This window comes from Kwoniella pini, chromosome 4 (genome assembly GCF_000512605.2).
Source record: "Kwoniella pini CBS 10737 chromosome 4, complete sequence".
Classification (NCBI taxonomy): domain Eukaryota; kingdom Fungi; phylum Basidiomycota; class Tremellomycetes; order Tremellales; family Cryptococcaceae; genus Kwoniella; species Kwoniella pini.
The window spans coordinates 907,494-921,718 of record NC_091719.1 but is presented as its reverse complement, the minus strand read 5'-3'; the positions used below and the strand labels follow the sequence as shown (position 1 = coordinate 921,718).

Sequence of the window (14,225 nt, the reverse complement as noted above, 5' to 3'; positions counted from 1 at the left end):
AAGTGATAGGTATATATGGCTTTTGACGAAAGGTTATGACATGACTTTCCTCGGTAATGTTCATGCTTCGCGACTCAGGTCCAGTCAACTGAATCAAGACGCGTCGAAAGCTTAGGCTAGCGTGATTAGTAGCATTCAAGCCTAGTTAGGCGCAAGACTACATTTGACATTTCGGGGGAATAGTCGCGCCTATATTCTAGTACCAGATGTTTCAAGTAGCTGTGATCACGTGACTTGTCGGCAAAGGAAAGGGAAGCGTTCATTCATTTGACAGGCTATTCGAGTAGCACGAGAAACTACTCTTAGAGCAGCGACATCAAAAGATAGAATTCTTCGACGCAGTCGTGAACGTCCACTACTCGATCAACTGGATACCCTCACCAACTCCCTCGTCGAGAACAGTCACGTTGGCTATTCGGACTCTGACAACTCCGGATCTTCGCCTCCGCTGGAATCCATCAATCTGCTGTTGACATTTCATTGCCTTACAATATCAACCCAATCCTGATTCCATAGTCATCTCATAGCAGGATCTATGGTAATTTGCGGCTAGCTCATATCCATTTGATTGTCCTTCACTCCGTTGCCGTCGACGCCGATATGGACCACGACCACGACGGTGATCTTTCAACAGATGAGATTGACCATGATCACAGGTCTTCAAAAGGTGGTAGTAAGAAAGATGATGGTGGTAAAGGGGACGGAAAAGGTGATCGTAAAGGTGTGATCAATCGAGTGAACAGTGAGCGAACTTCCGTCAGAGTCCCAAATCGCAAATAATGAGCGGGTTCACTGACTTTTGCCATTTTCGCAGGAGCTTGTGTGAGTACATATTCTGATTGATCATCGTTCCTGTCCGGAAGCCAAGCTCAACATGCACCCTCTTGGCCTCAACCTGCCGCAAATATTCTACCTGCTAATCTCTTCCCGTTCGTAGAACAATTGTAGAAGAATGAAAATGCGATGTGTCGGAGCAGATGATCCTCCATGTAAACGTTGTCGAAACGGTGGATTGGAATGCGTGATGGAAAAACCTGGAAAGCCAGGCAGTGGAGATGGTAATATCGGGGAAGAGTAAGTGCATCTCGTTTCCTGGTGGAATGAAGCGACAGCCTGATAAATTTAACAATGATTTTTAGCCGAATTCGATCTTTGGAAAGTCAAGTATCTGCAATGCAAAACACGTTATCTGATTTAGTCACTACGCTTCGAGCCGGAATGTCATCAGGTAATTCGAATGGATCAGCTCCCACTCCTGTACATGTCAACAATACCACCCCAGACTACGCTGCATCGATTAGCAATATCCCTTTGCCAGCTTCTACACTTCACGGGCTTATGGCACCGCCTGGCAATTCCCCTGCAATAAACCCGTCAGCCATGGATACTTATGGTCGTGTGACAATGCCCAACGACGGCAACGTTTTCACCGGTGCACAGCCGCAATTGACCGTACCCACTTTGCCCCATCAGAGCAATTACGCTGGGATAGGCGGCAACGGTTTCTCAGCTGCCCGTCCAAACAATGTCGGTTCGGTCCAGCAACCTCCCAGACGCCCAGTTATACTTGATGAGCATCTTAGAAGACAAACCATGCCTGCTGGAACTCATCCTAATGGACCGCCTTGGCCGGTGAATCATCTCGTCGAACAGAACACTCATACCCGCCATATGTCTTTACCTCCTTCTCGAGCAGGGTCAATGGGACCAGAAGATATCTTAGGTCCTGAAGAGATCATCAATCCTCTGGGAGAGATGTCAAATATGGCTGGACTAGTAGAAGCTGCTGTAGAGAGAGCCAGGGAAGAACAGGCTAAGACGACTGATGTCAACGGAGAAATTCAGATGAAGCGATCTGGAAGCGATCTGGAAAGGTCAAGATCAGGCGATGAAGACAAAAAAGTGAACAAGAGAGCTCGATTTGTGCCCCCTCATCCTGTCGCCTATGGTCCTGTCATATACGAGTACCAGAATTTACCACCAATTGCTATTGCACCAGGATCGAATACTGGTCCTAAAAGGCAGCATATTCATGCATTCCCAGATGCTGTTAGTGAAGGGCTGGTCTCTGAACAAGAGGGTAGGGACATGGTTCAGATGTAAGTCAACTTTGGGCTCGTGAAACTGCAACTAATGGAGTTCACAGCTATTATATGGGATCGTCCAATTTTATCCCTTGTTTCGACCCCGCCTTTGACACATGGGACTCGTAAGTCCCTTTTGATCTTAAGCCAGACGCCTGACTAACCTTGAGCAGTATTCGCACTCGATCTCCATTTGGTATCACTACCATGATCTTCGTCGGGGCCCGTGTGAGGGATGGAGGCGGTCCGCCTAGTGCTACGCAGAGCCTCTGCCGTGCTCATGCTGAGAAGATTGGTAAGCCGTTTTCGTTCTGCTCAGCTCAAGACTTCGCTGATTGGGGCGCAGCCGTCAACACCCTCTTCCATCCTGTACAGAGAATCGAGGCAGTCCAAAGCATGATCTTGCTTTCTGCTTATCGGGACAGTGGCTGGCTACCGGGCGGTCACGCTGTCAGATTAGCTCTGGACATGGGCATCAACCGTTCCTTTTTACATCTCTTGCGGACGGGTATGGGCAAAGGCAAATCCGAGACCGACCTTGAGCAAGAAAGATCATTGGTTGTCCAATCGAGAACCTGGTTATGTCTGTATCTCATGGAGCACCAGATGGCATATGGCACCGGTCGTCCAGCTATCATCCGTGAAGATGAGACCATCCATCAATGTCGAAGGCTTTTAGAACATCCTCTGTCTATTCCTTCAGACGCAAGATTGGTCTCTACTGTCGAAATGACAGCTTTACGATCGCCATTGCACATCGAACTTACTTCCGCACCCGATCTCCCGATTGCTGAAGGAACACTCAAACGACTCAAGCAGGCTAATGCCGATTTCGACGCTTGGGAGCGATACTGGGATCGCGTCCTCTCAGATCGATTTGGTAAAGGCAAAGGCGATTTCTTCAGGGAATCTTTAATCATCCAAAGACAATATGCGGAATTGTTCGTCAACTCTCAGTTATTGAGAGGTATTCGCGAACCTGCAGATGTAGCAAAGATGCCAGAGGAAAAACGAGTTTTAGCTATCAGGGCTATGCGAAATGCTCAGAAATGTTTAGACATCTGTTTACATGGCGATAATTATCGAAATGGACTCAAATACGCAGTGCATTACACCCATGTGTGTGCTGCTTTTGCCGCTTCCTTCTTAATCAGAATTGCAAGACTGTTTCCTCACGAGTTGAATCTGAAGAAGACCGCGAAAGATATCGAAGAGTTGGCTAATGTCCTTTCTCAAAGTAAGTATTTGGACGCCAGCTTAAAATTATGATCCAGCTTACAGATGTGTATCAGTTCCGGCCGGCCGATATGCCAGATCTCTTCGATTGATATTAAGAAAAGCGAGACGACAAAAGGTGATTCCAGCACCTAGTAGGATGCCTTCTCCAAGCAAAACCACTATGGCATTACCGCACATGCCGGGTCATCCAGGGGGCACTCCAGTCGACCTGCCTTCAGCCTTATCAGCATTCTCGCCTTCACAATTAGTCAATCCAGCATACTATCCTAGTCCAGCTCCTGGTTCTATCCCTAACATGTCGCCAACTTCCGCTGCTGTTTTGAGAAACGCTACCAATCAGTTCATCAATGATAGTCCTAATTCCGCTGAATTATTCGAATTCGATTCCCTTTTCGCTCAAGAGACTATGGAGAAAGCTGGTATAACCTTAGGAGAGGATAATCAGTTGCCTTTGTGAGTACACCCCATACCTTTCAGGGAATATCCTGACTGATGATTATAAAAGGTTCTTGGACGGACAATCCTTGGGGGCATCAGCCAATCATCTCGATATGGCACCATATGTAGGCTTGGAGCAATTTTTCTTGCCACTGGAGGTAGACAATAGGTTAGCGAATCCCGGAAATGGCACGAACGATAATAACACAGGAGAAGGTTTCACCGGAGGTGAGGGTGCGTGGTGGTGAATTACCTGAGAGAAATGAAGACGAAGCCACCGGTCGGTATTGAATATAGTAATTCAGTGGATTGAGTATACTCATAATTATAATAATAAGTCGAAGGCAAGTACAACAAATATGCATCAATTAATCTAATTGGCGTTGCCGCCTATAGGGGTGTTGTTGAAGGTCCTATAATCTATGGCCCATTTCTTGCAATCCAACGAAGGGAGGTTCTTGTTGGGGGCTAATGTTCATGATTCCATTGACTCAGGTTAAAACTCGAATCTAGATCTTGGACTTAACGTTACGAACCAACCTTCTTTTTATGTGCACGAGTTTTGGCTCGACTAGCTTGAATGTCATATTGATCTTCGCCATTTGAGATCTTCCTCTTTCTTTTCTTCGACGTATTTGGTCTACTATCATCCTCAGCATCGCGGTCTACATCCACTGCTTCAAGTTCATCAGAATCTTTAAGATCTTTCTTGAAATCCTTTCCTACTACTTCTTCCTCCTTATCATCATCTTGTGAAACAGATATTTTGCCGTCTTTCCAATCTTCCCAAGCTTTTTTATATATTTTATCGTTCCAACATTTGTCGAGCCATTTTTCATATATATTCGCACCATCCAATTTACCTTGATCATAAACCTCACCTGTCCTCTTACGTTCTTTACCTGTTGAAGGATCATATTTCTTTCCACCTGGTCTTAGTGCATAACGTAGTGATCGAGTCCTACCCATTTGTATAAATTTACGACATATGTCCATACTGTAAGGCAATTATCAATTTTCACACCAATTCAGTATTTTTATCAGATGGGTCTGCGTAGGAAAAGAAATGAGAGGAGCGGAAAGGAAAAGGATTACAAATCGAAAAGATGATGTCAAAGGCCAAAGGTGAGCGAGTCGAGACGAGATGATTATGCAGCAAGAGGGAGATCTGGTGTGGGAGAAACAAGAGGCATGTAGACACAAGAAAGGTGAGGGCGGAACACTGGGGCAAGCTGGAAACAAATTAGAGAAGATCATCGGCGAGGCAGGCAAGGTTGCACAGAGTGAAAGCATAGCTTACCCTACGAAATCACGTTCATCTCTGTATCGAGCCTCATCAGCATTTTTGCCGAATTTTAATTAGTTGGAGGCTGGAAATCTACATACCTATACCTTTCGAATCTTTCCCAAATGCTCTCTGCGCTCTTCTTAGCTTCTTCAGCATTTTTAAATCTCCATAACGGTTTAATATCATCCGAATATCCAGTAGTAGTAAAGACTCCTACTTCATTCTTCGTAGCTGCGTAAGTCGACGGATCGTGACTAGGATTCGAACGCATTATCAAGGCCGACCGAAAGAAATGTCTAGCCAAGCGTAAGTTGAGTGATTTCATGTCGGAGGATCGAGTAATCGGATATGCAAGGTGGACAGACAATGTGGAGGTTTTGTGCGACAAATCGGTTGAACGGTCATCATCGCCTCGCGATAATTGCGCCGCTATAATAAACAAAAAGACACTAAGAGCTGCGTAGCGTCGTGCCATCTTGTGCAAACATTGACAAGGGACATCATGGCACAAGGCACTACTAAGTAATGTTTGAAATGTGAATGTAAGCTTGACCAAATACAGATTACGCGGAGTAGTGTATGGCAGGTAATGAGAGAATTCATAAGAGAAAGTATATAATCATATGATATTATGGAATGTCCGTCATAAAACGTATAGAGTATGCGTAACTTGTATACAGTGGGTCGTACTTTCGTTTCCATGCTCCTTCTATATACAGGCATCATTTGTTTGGCATCAAAGACTGTGCTCAAGCTTAAGCCACAATCCTAAGGGCGGTGGCGACGAAACCCATAACGATGGCAGCTGCACCAGCGTTTCCTCTAGTGAGGTAAGCTGCGGATTTAGCAGAAGCAGAAGCAGAAGCAGAAGAAGCAGCGCCAGTTGCTGAACCGGAAGCTCCTGCAGATGAAGCTTTGGCTGAACCGGAAGCAGCAGCAGAGGAGGCAGCAGCAGAAGCGGAAGCGGAAGCGGAAGCTGTAGATCCGGAAGCTGAAGCCGAAGCGCTGCTACCACTGTTGGTACCGAGACAGCTGGTAGAAGAACCGGCTTGAATAACGACAGGTGACTGAAAGTTGGTCATGTCAGCGAAATTCTCTTGTTTTGAGATATAGTGACCTACTGAATACGCGATGTTTCCTGATCCGTCAGTGATTCTGATGGTTCTGTTCACGATGCAATGTCAGCGCGGGTGCAGAGAAGTAAGGGTCTGCTTTGGAAGTGGTGCGCTAGGGTAACGCAAGGGTTTTCTGGGACAATGGCGTTTGCGTTCAGTGATGAAGCACCATCAACTCACATGTTAGTGCCAGAAGCAATGTCTACAGTCCAGGTAACAGGAGAAGTTTCTGCGTTGGGAAGGTTCTCAAGCTGTATAATGTATTTGTAAGCGGAATTGAGAGATGACATTGTGGGACGAAAACCAACAACGGGGAATAAACACTTACAGCAGCGGCACTGGCTTCACCTCCAGGAAGAATGGCAAGATAGTAAGGAGCGGCAGAACCACCAGAGAATGTGATGGAAGCGGGTTGACACTCGATCAACGAGGCCTGTATGCGGAAACATATCAGCTGACTTGTTGTGTTTTGCTGCTTATCTAAATCAACTTACGGGGGTGTTGATGGTAAGCGCGTTAACGGCGGCGACAAAGGCAGAAAGAGCGGCAAGCTTGGTAGGGAACATCATGGTGTTTAAAAGTCTGTTTGATAATTGAAATTTTAAGGTATATACAAGATATGTCGTTGCGAAAAGATAGAAGAAAACAAGAAAGATTTAGATGTAAAATGTTTTTAATTTGTGCCAACAAGTACTAGTATGCCCATAAGTTTTCTGCTAGCGATCGGGGATTCTTTACTTATTGAAATTCATTTGCCAATTTGTGCATGCGGGAATTGTACAAATACCCTGTATAAATATGGGGCTCACCAAGCAATAACCTAAGTCTTCTTAACAAGAACAAAAGCTGCGCAGGATGTTTACGTGGGAATTACTAAGGCAGAGTCAAATGCAAAGTCAAACTACGACACAAGGAGAAGCGAGGAGGACAAGATAAAAAAGACCACGCGTCAATTCAAACAAAGTTTGTTTAGGACGCGTTCAACCGACGGGGTCAAATCAAATTCAAACAACAACGATTATTGTGTGTTTAAGGCTGTGTTACATGCTGATTGTGGCAACGCAGGAGAGGGAGCAATTTCTTTCAACAGCCAAGAGTATCTTCGCAGATCAATAGCGATGTTATGAACAGTGCCAGTAATGTTTAAAAGGTATCATGGTGTTCCAGTTACGGTTGATCATTGCCTTGGAGGAACGACTACGCTCAATGCTTCCTGTAATGTGCCTCCAGGTTCAGATCGAACAGCTGCACATTCTTTTCCTGTCATATCGACTACGAAATCAAGGTGTATTATCTGTTTCGTCCTGTGTCCTGTATCTCTCCTGATTGCGGTGCTGGTTTGGAAAAAAAGATTGCAACACCGCTAAGTGGGAGGTAAAACTATTGAAAACAGACGCCCCGAGGCGGCAATCACCGTTCATTCGGTAGATTGGGAACATTACAGGAACAATTATAATACGTCATCTTTGTTTAGTAGTGCGGATAGTTACGCTTATAGAGACAGTTACGTAAATGCTGCAGGCTTAAGCATGTACTCTTAACGCTTGCTGCTCTTTTAATGCAAGGTGGTTTTCCCTTGATTTGATATTTATTATTGCGACTATCCTGATCACTCGTAATTAAACATAATATCCCCTCAAATTACCCATTCTCTTTCTCTCTTCAGGTTGCTAATTCATCCTCTGCAACATTACATTTCCTCCAAAGTCATGCTCAATATGTCTGAAATCCGTTTGTGAATTAGGTTGAAGATGTTGTATCGCCACCTCAATGCCAAGATGACCGGTCTATAAAACACAGCCTAGTGTCATTTTAGCATGATTTTTAAATACCCTACAAGCTAGTTGAAGCGTCACTAAAACAAAAACAATAAAAATTCATCAATAAAGGATAATCAAACATCTTGTGACCCATATATACCCACATCAACATCTGGGTCATCCATCAAACACTAACTAAACAACATGTCGCGACCACCAATGTCGCCGCAAATCCTTACACCTGTATCCGATCAATCCCATGATCCACCACACATACATTCCAATTCCGATGGCGAGGAAAAGATGAATTCCTCACAACCAATTTCCCTTCTCACAGCCCTCATACAGTCCGCCGATCATAAACCGACAAAACCTTACATGCATACTTCTGGAATAATCTCATCTCATTCCTCTACTCCTTCCACTGCCGTCTCAAGTCCTCGAGCGCCCGGCCATGGTATACTGCAACAAGCCAAATCCCCAGAAAACCCCGCTTTTCAAGGCGGATCAATCCTGAGGCGAGAAAGCAATAGCGGACTTTCTGACGAAGGGCATGTCGGGCTTGGGCTCGGAGGAATGGAAACGTTAACAAGTAGACTGGAAAAGGTGGAAGAGAAACGTGAACGTATCGGATGGGCTGATGAGGTTGAGCATCCTCCAGTAAGTCATACAAATCAACCTTGTGGCTTTCGCTAACATGTAGTGACTAGCGTTCAAACGCTCTGAAATTCGCTGTGGCGCCTCATCCCAATCATCCTGGACCGACAGCTGACCATAGAGCTTTCTCGCCCATCTCTGATGACGAAGATGACGAAGATATAGATGAAGGGTATCAGGAAGATGAAGAAGATGGATTCGATTCTGATGATTCCCGCGACTCGCAAATTCATCCTCGTTTCCCTTTTGCTAGACCAACCAATTTCGAAAACCATCCGCGATACATAGGTGGTACATATATACCATTCCAACAAGCTGCACCCGCACCAGCTCTATTACCCCCTCCTTCACGTCGTGGTCGAGGCCACATCCGAGTGGACGAGACTTCACCTAGTCAAGATAAAATATGTTCTCGTCATCGAAGTCCCCCTCCTGTAAGATCTCGTTCATCAAGTGGTCAACGATCTTCCAAACCTATCTCACACAGTCCAAACGGCCGATTATCTGATGCTGGACCTCGTGAAGGGCGAGCAGGAAGTCCAATGCCAATTGCTATAGCGGAAGATTCGGAAGATGAAGAGAGTGATGAAAGTGCACCAGTTGAAGAGCAAGAAAGAATTGTATCTGCAGGATGGCGAAGTGACGATGCTGTATTTTATGGACCCAAAGCCAAACAAGTCAATCCTATACGCCGAATCAGACCTCGTCGACACAGTTCAGCTTTTGATAACTCTGTCTTTGTTGATTCGGATGGCGAAGACAAAGAGGGGCATCAACCCTCATCCAGTGGAATTGGTAATTTTCTTCGTCGAGCTTCGGAGCATATTCCCGGTTTCCGCCGTCCATCGGGCGGTTTGGATCGAGTAAGCTCTGGAGGAGGTACAGAATCTGCTGGACAAAGAGCTTCAACGCCTTGTCCACCTGCTTTGGATAATACACCTGCAATGGCTCAAAATCGTTTCGCTAATGATCCAAACGATAATTCTGGAGGGTTAACTCATCGATTAGAAACAGCATTGAATATACCTTCAGCACCAAATTCAACTGTAGTGTCAAGAAACCCATCTATAGTTAAGCATTCGGAGACTCATTCTAATCCTATATCTCCACGTTCAGCTAAAGTGCCAACAATTACTACTGCACAAATTATACCAACATCAAAAGGAGAAGATCAATTAGGGTGGACAGATGAAGCATTATTAGAAATTCGTAAATCGAGAAAGTCAGATCATAATTTGTAAAATACCTTAGATTATTCCATGTTGTTTTCAGTATCATCACAATACACATTATATTCGATTGTAGCCTTTAAACGTACACATGCATTCCAGCCATTATAATCAGTACGAATAGTATTATCTGCGATTATCATCTCGCTTTCTGAGTATTCATGTTTTCATTTATTTGTGATTGCATCTTGCTCAAAACTTTGATTTTAATTTACGTATGCATAATCAAGTCAAAAGAAATTGTATTTGCTATGTATTCAAATTACATGGATTGTGTTGTACTGTATTGACAAAGAATAGGAAATGAAGAATTGATTTGTATATACGTTCGGAAGTTGTTCAAGCTGGAGAAGAAAGACGAAAAAATTATTAGATAGACGTGATTCGATATTAGTCTCATAGAATACATCTAACACCACTTTCAAATCAATTTATACTCTATATAACATATCTTACATGATTAACTTCTTGAGAATTCTGATGAGACCCTTATTGGGAATGGCCCAATTCAAGCTTGAGTTTTGCAACAGCTTCTTCGAGTGAAGGTGGATCATGATGAACTTCAAGCTTGGGGGCACCACCGTGTCCTGAAGCGGCCGCTTCTGCTTCTCTCGCTTCTCTTTCGGCTCTTCTCTTTTTGGCAGAAGAGAAATCTGGGGCAGGAAGGTTGAAAAATACCCATGGCTGAAGACGTTAGGGTCAGTATCATGCCAACCACTCAAACGCTTGTTACAGCAAGGGGATACTGAGCTTGACTCACAGGTACACAGTTGGCAACCGCTCGTCGCATACCGGTCGAAAGACATTGAAGACCAATTTGGTAGGCAGCTACGAATGAGTGATCAGCCAAGCTTGGTAGTATTTGGGCAACAGCGACTTACAGTTCATCCATCCGAAACCTTCTCTTGGGACATACTTGAATTCAGTACCCTGGTTACCACTGCCGGGAATATCAGTATAGTCATCCAATTCATCGCGTACGAGTATGCTCACTATTCCGCATCAACCATATGACTGAGCTCGACCGCGTCGAATTTTTCTGGAACAATACCGTTGAAATCGACGAAAGAAAGTGTCATCCTTTCGCAATGGGTCAGCTGCCAGTTACTTGAGTGTCGTGAAATCGCTCACATGTAGATCCATCTGTAAGCTAATCTGGCGGCATCATCCACGAAACCATATCTTTCGAGACCAACCCAAGCCATGATCTGATGAGGTGGCCAAGCGTAAGGGTAATCTGATATGCTATATCAGCCACAGGTGTACGTATGAAGGATCAGCTGCACTTACCCCACTGTCGATTCGGTCTGTCCAAGGAGATGATACCTCTTGATTCCTCTGTACCAGAGACAAGACCTCCGGCAACTTCTAATTTAGGCAGAGCATGTCTGACGAGTTTCAATGCTTGAGTCTCAGATGCGCAACCAGCCCACAATGGCCAAAGAGTAGTAGCAGATTCGTATCGAGCTTGCTTCTTGGCCTTGGTATCGTAGTCGAAGTACATTCCGTATCCGTCATTCCAGCAGAGTTCGTCCATGATCTCCTTTCTTCTCGCGGCTCGTTCAAACCAGTGTTTGCTCGTTTGTCTGGTAGCAGTTGAAGATTCTCTTGGTGCACCTTCTGCGAATGCTTCCACAGTAATTGGCCAAGGTGAGAGTGGAAACTCCTCTTCAATATTCATCTCTCCGTCAAATGCAACGTCTATAGCAGAAGCGATATCGAATTCATACTGACTGTCAGCGGTGCCTCTCAGTAAGCTGTACTCACCTTATACAACAAGGAGTTCAAGTCAACGGTTCCAAGGTCTCCGCACTTTCTATCTAATCGGTAAGAGGTGTCATGACCCGACTCTCTCACGCCTCGATCATGCATGAAATATTCGTCTAATTCCGGCTCAGCGATAGTGAGGTTGTTATAGCCATCGATATACTCGTTGACTGAAATACCGAGCTTCTGGGCGTAAGGTTGGAGAATGTGGGTGAAATGGGTAGCTTCGGTTTCAGGTGGAATACCGAGACCGACTGGTCGATATCTGGACAAGCCGGAAGCTGGATCAAGCGAAGGTACAGACATCCAATAGGAGTGATACTCCTTGATCGAAGCTTGGACAACTCGTTTCAACCATGATTTGTTCTCCTCCTTTTGCGAGCGGTCAAGCTGATTGTAGATTTGCAAAGCGAGATCGGTGAGGAAAGGTGGTTGAGATCGGGCGAGGTACTGAACGGCGAGGAGTTTAATTCTGCTGCTTATACTTGAAGCGGATCACTCACATAAGATCGGTTTCCATTCAGCACTTTGTTATAATGCTTGATCTCGAAAATACAATGTTCGACGATACTCTTAGCGATATCGATTTTGCCGTCCACCAGTAATCCCAAAGCCATGAAGTACTACAAGATTAGCCCTATCCTACGCTATTCGTACACTCACACTATCCCACCCGTATTTCTCGTTGAATCTAGCTCCAGGTACGATGAAAGGCAAAGCTTCGAGCTTGACTTTTCCTTCCTTGTCCACCTTCCTGTCCATTGCTAGAGCCAGAATACCTGGCTTATCGTTCAAGCTCTTGACAAAGGCCGGATCGTCGCATTTTTCCGGCAGTATTTCCACTGTAAGGTTAAGGTTTGGTTTTTCACGAGCACTGAACAAGTCAGCTTAGCTCTTCCTCGTATTGTACTCACATTTGTCGATAATGCTCGGCCATCTCGTTCTCTCCGTGCGGAATATAGATTCTTGCTTTGGTGTGTTGACTTCGATTCTTCGGATCGGCACAGGCGACTTCTAATCCCTCAGCATCAATCCTTCTTGTCAAGGCATTCCAGAAAGAGTTTTTGATCATTCGAGAAAGACGATCAACGGGATTCTCGGCGAGACGTGCCTCGTCGAGTACGATACGCTTTCTACCATAATCTCTTGCAAGAGCTAATTCTTGTAATAAATTGGAAAGCATGTATGTACCACGAATATCGAATGCTTTATGGGCGTTGGAGCTTGCTGTCCCAAGAGACAGTAACTTGGGACCAGAATCGTATATCGAAATTTGAAAACTGAGCGAATCAGCGATGTTCTTCTTTGGGGTTCACTTACTTTCTATCAGTATCTTCCTGTTCGAGCACAACTCGCATCGTTTCTTCTACGTCAATGAGGAATCGTCGAGGAGCGGATGCAGTGATTTCATCTGTTGATTAGCCAAAGTGCTATTGAGCTTTCGACTTACCATGTGACAGTCGTCGGTTTCGCGAGATCTTCTCTCCGCTCATCTCAGCTGGACGTCTTTTGGTAGTTCCAGCTACACCAGACTAGTACAAAATCAGCTTAGTCATACTATATCTGAACTTACGTTGCTGAATGTCCTAGCTCTAGTCCACACCTCAGCTCCTCCATAATACTCGTGCGGCTCAGCGTGTACATCTGGAAGCTTTGTCTCCGTAAGGCCAAGTTTTCCGACTCTTTGGGCGAGATTGGCGACTGGTGGACTAGTTGCACCGTTAGTTTGGGGAGCGGGAGGTGGGATGCCGGCACCAACAGCAGCAAGCGGGTCGGCAATGGAGGGGTCAGTTGGAGTTGTCGAGGCTGAAGCGGCTGTTGAAGACGGAACATCGTGTTCGATGAAAAGGAGGTTTTTGGGTACCGGCAGCTATCACAAATTAAGCATCGACCAAGAACTCTCTAATTGAGATCGCCAACTCACCGTCGCTTTATTATCTTGAACAGCAGACATACCGGAGCAGATGCCTTGATAGGTTTGGGTGATTTAGAGGCGATGTCGTTATGGTGATGCTCTTTCTCACGACAGAAGAGACTTATAATCTTTATAAATTATAAATTATGAGTAAATGGAAGCGATGGAGATTCGAACTTTAAGCGATGAGGATCGTTGAAAGGAAAAGATTGAGAGCAAAATATTGCGCGAAGGCCTATAGTCATGTGAAACTGTATGAGCTCGTAGTCGTCGCACCTCCAGAATATACAAAAGAAAGTACGAAGACGATGAAGGAAGCAAGAAGGTTCAGACGAAGGGGAATCCAACGGAATTACGAATATACAAAGATGACTAGATCAATGAGATGACTCCTAGCGAATTACAAAGCATACGTTGTGAATGGAGATAGAGGTCTGGTCAAGACGGAGAAGGTTCAATGAACCATTCAGATATTGGGGATCACCGAACTATACGAAGCCATTACAAGGAAGCAAAACATGACAACGAATGTGTTTTACCTTGGAGGGAGAAAGGATGAGAATGGTCGAATCAGGTGAGAGGTAGTCTTAGTTGATCGAGTGTGGGTCACAAAAATAGTTTGGTCCGACGAATATGGAAAACGAGGTGGGGATATTTGTGAAATCATAAAGGAGGAATTGGTCGTCTGACTAAATGATCTACAAGTTCCTCGGATCACAAATTTGTTGATTGA

General features: G+C 44.9%; 5 protein-coding genes across 5 annotated transcripts; 2 read left to right on the top strand and 3 right to left on the bottom strand.

Annotated features, from left to right (window-relative positions):
• Positions 1-600: 600 nt before the first annotated feature.
• On the top strand, positions 601-4,009 carry I206_103357 (uncharacterized protein; the record flags this gene model as incomplete). Its single annotated transcript, XM_019153406.1, has 9 exons — positions 601-742; positions 815-822; positions 938-1,074; positions 1,140-2,099; positions 2,147-2,209; positions 2,258-2,379; positions 2,431-3,321; positions 3,377-3,776; positions 3,829-4,009. 9 exons carry the CDS (start codon positions 601-603, stop codon positions 4,007-4,009), a joined length of 2,904 nt encoding a protein of 967 aa, XP_019013567.1.
• A 125-nt stretch (positions 4,010-4,134) lies between these two features.
• On the bottom strand, positions 4,135-5,320 carry I206_103356 (uncharacterized protein; the record flags this gene model as incomplete). Its single annotated transcript, XM_019153407.1, has 4 exons — positions 4,135-4,229; positions 4,298-4,758; positions 5,062-5,082; positions 5,148-5,320. The coding sequence occupies 4 exons, from the start codon at positions 5,318-5,320 to the stop codon at positions 4,135-4,137; spliced, it is 750 nt and encodes a 249-aa protein (XP_019013568.1).
• A 484-nt stretch (positions 5,321-5,804) lies between these two features.
• Positions 5,805-6,733, bottom strand: I206_103355 (uncharacterized protein; the record flags this gene model as incomplete). Its single annotated transcript, XM_019153408.2, has 5 exons — positions 5,805-6,116; positions 6,171-6,213; positions 6,345-6,415; positions 6,493-6,597; positions 6,659-6,733. 5 exons carry the CDS (start codon positions 6,731-6,733, stop codon positions 5,805-5,807), a joined length of 606 nt encoding a protein of 201 aa, XP_019013569.2.
• Positions 6,734-8,128: 1,395 nt separating this feature from the next.
• On the top strand, positions 8,129-9,822 carry I206_103354 (uncharacterized protein; the record flags this gene model as incomplete). The annotated part of the gene is made up of 2 exons (XM_019153409.1): positions 8,129-8,584; positions 8,635-9,822. The coding sequence occupies 2 exons, from the start codon at positions 8,129-8,131 to the stop codon at positions 9,820-9,822; spliced, it is 1,644 nt and encodes a 547-aa protein (XP_019013570.1).
• Positions 9,823-10,299: 477 nt separating this feature from the next.
• Positions 10,300-13,531, bottom strand: I206_103353 (uncharacterized protein; the record flags this gene model as incomplete). Its single annotated transcript, XM_070202732.1, has 13 exons — positions 10,300-10,494; positions 10,571-10,638; positions 10,692-10,750; positions 10,804-10,890; positions 10,942-11,047; positions 11,101-11,539; positions 11,668-12,027; positions 12,081-12,149; positions 12,241-12,451; positions 12,898-12,943; positions 13,028-13,109; positions 13,151-13,447; positions 13,502-13,531. 13 exons carry the CDS (start codon positions 13,529-13,531, stop codon positions 10,300-10,302), a joined length of 2,049 nt encoding a protein of 682 aa, XP_070058833.1.
• Between the last annotated feature and the right edge of the window lie 694 nt (positions 13,532-14,225).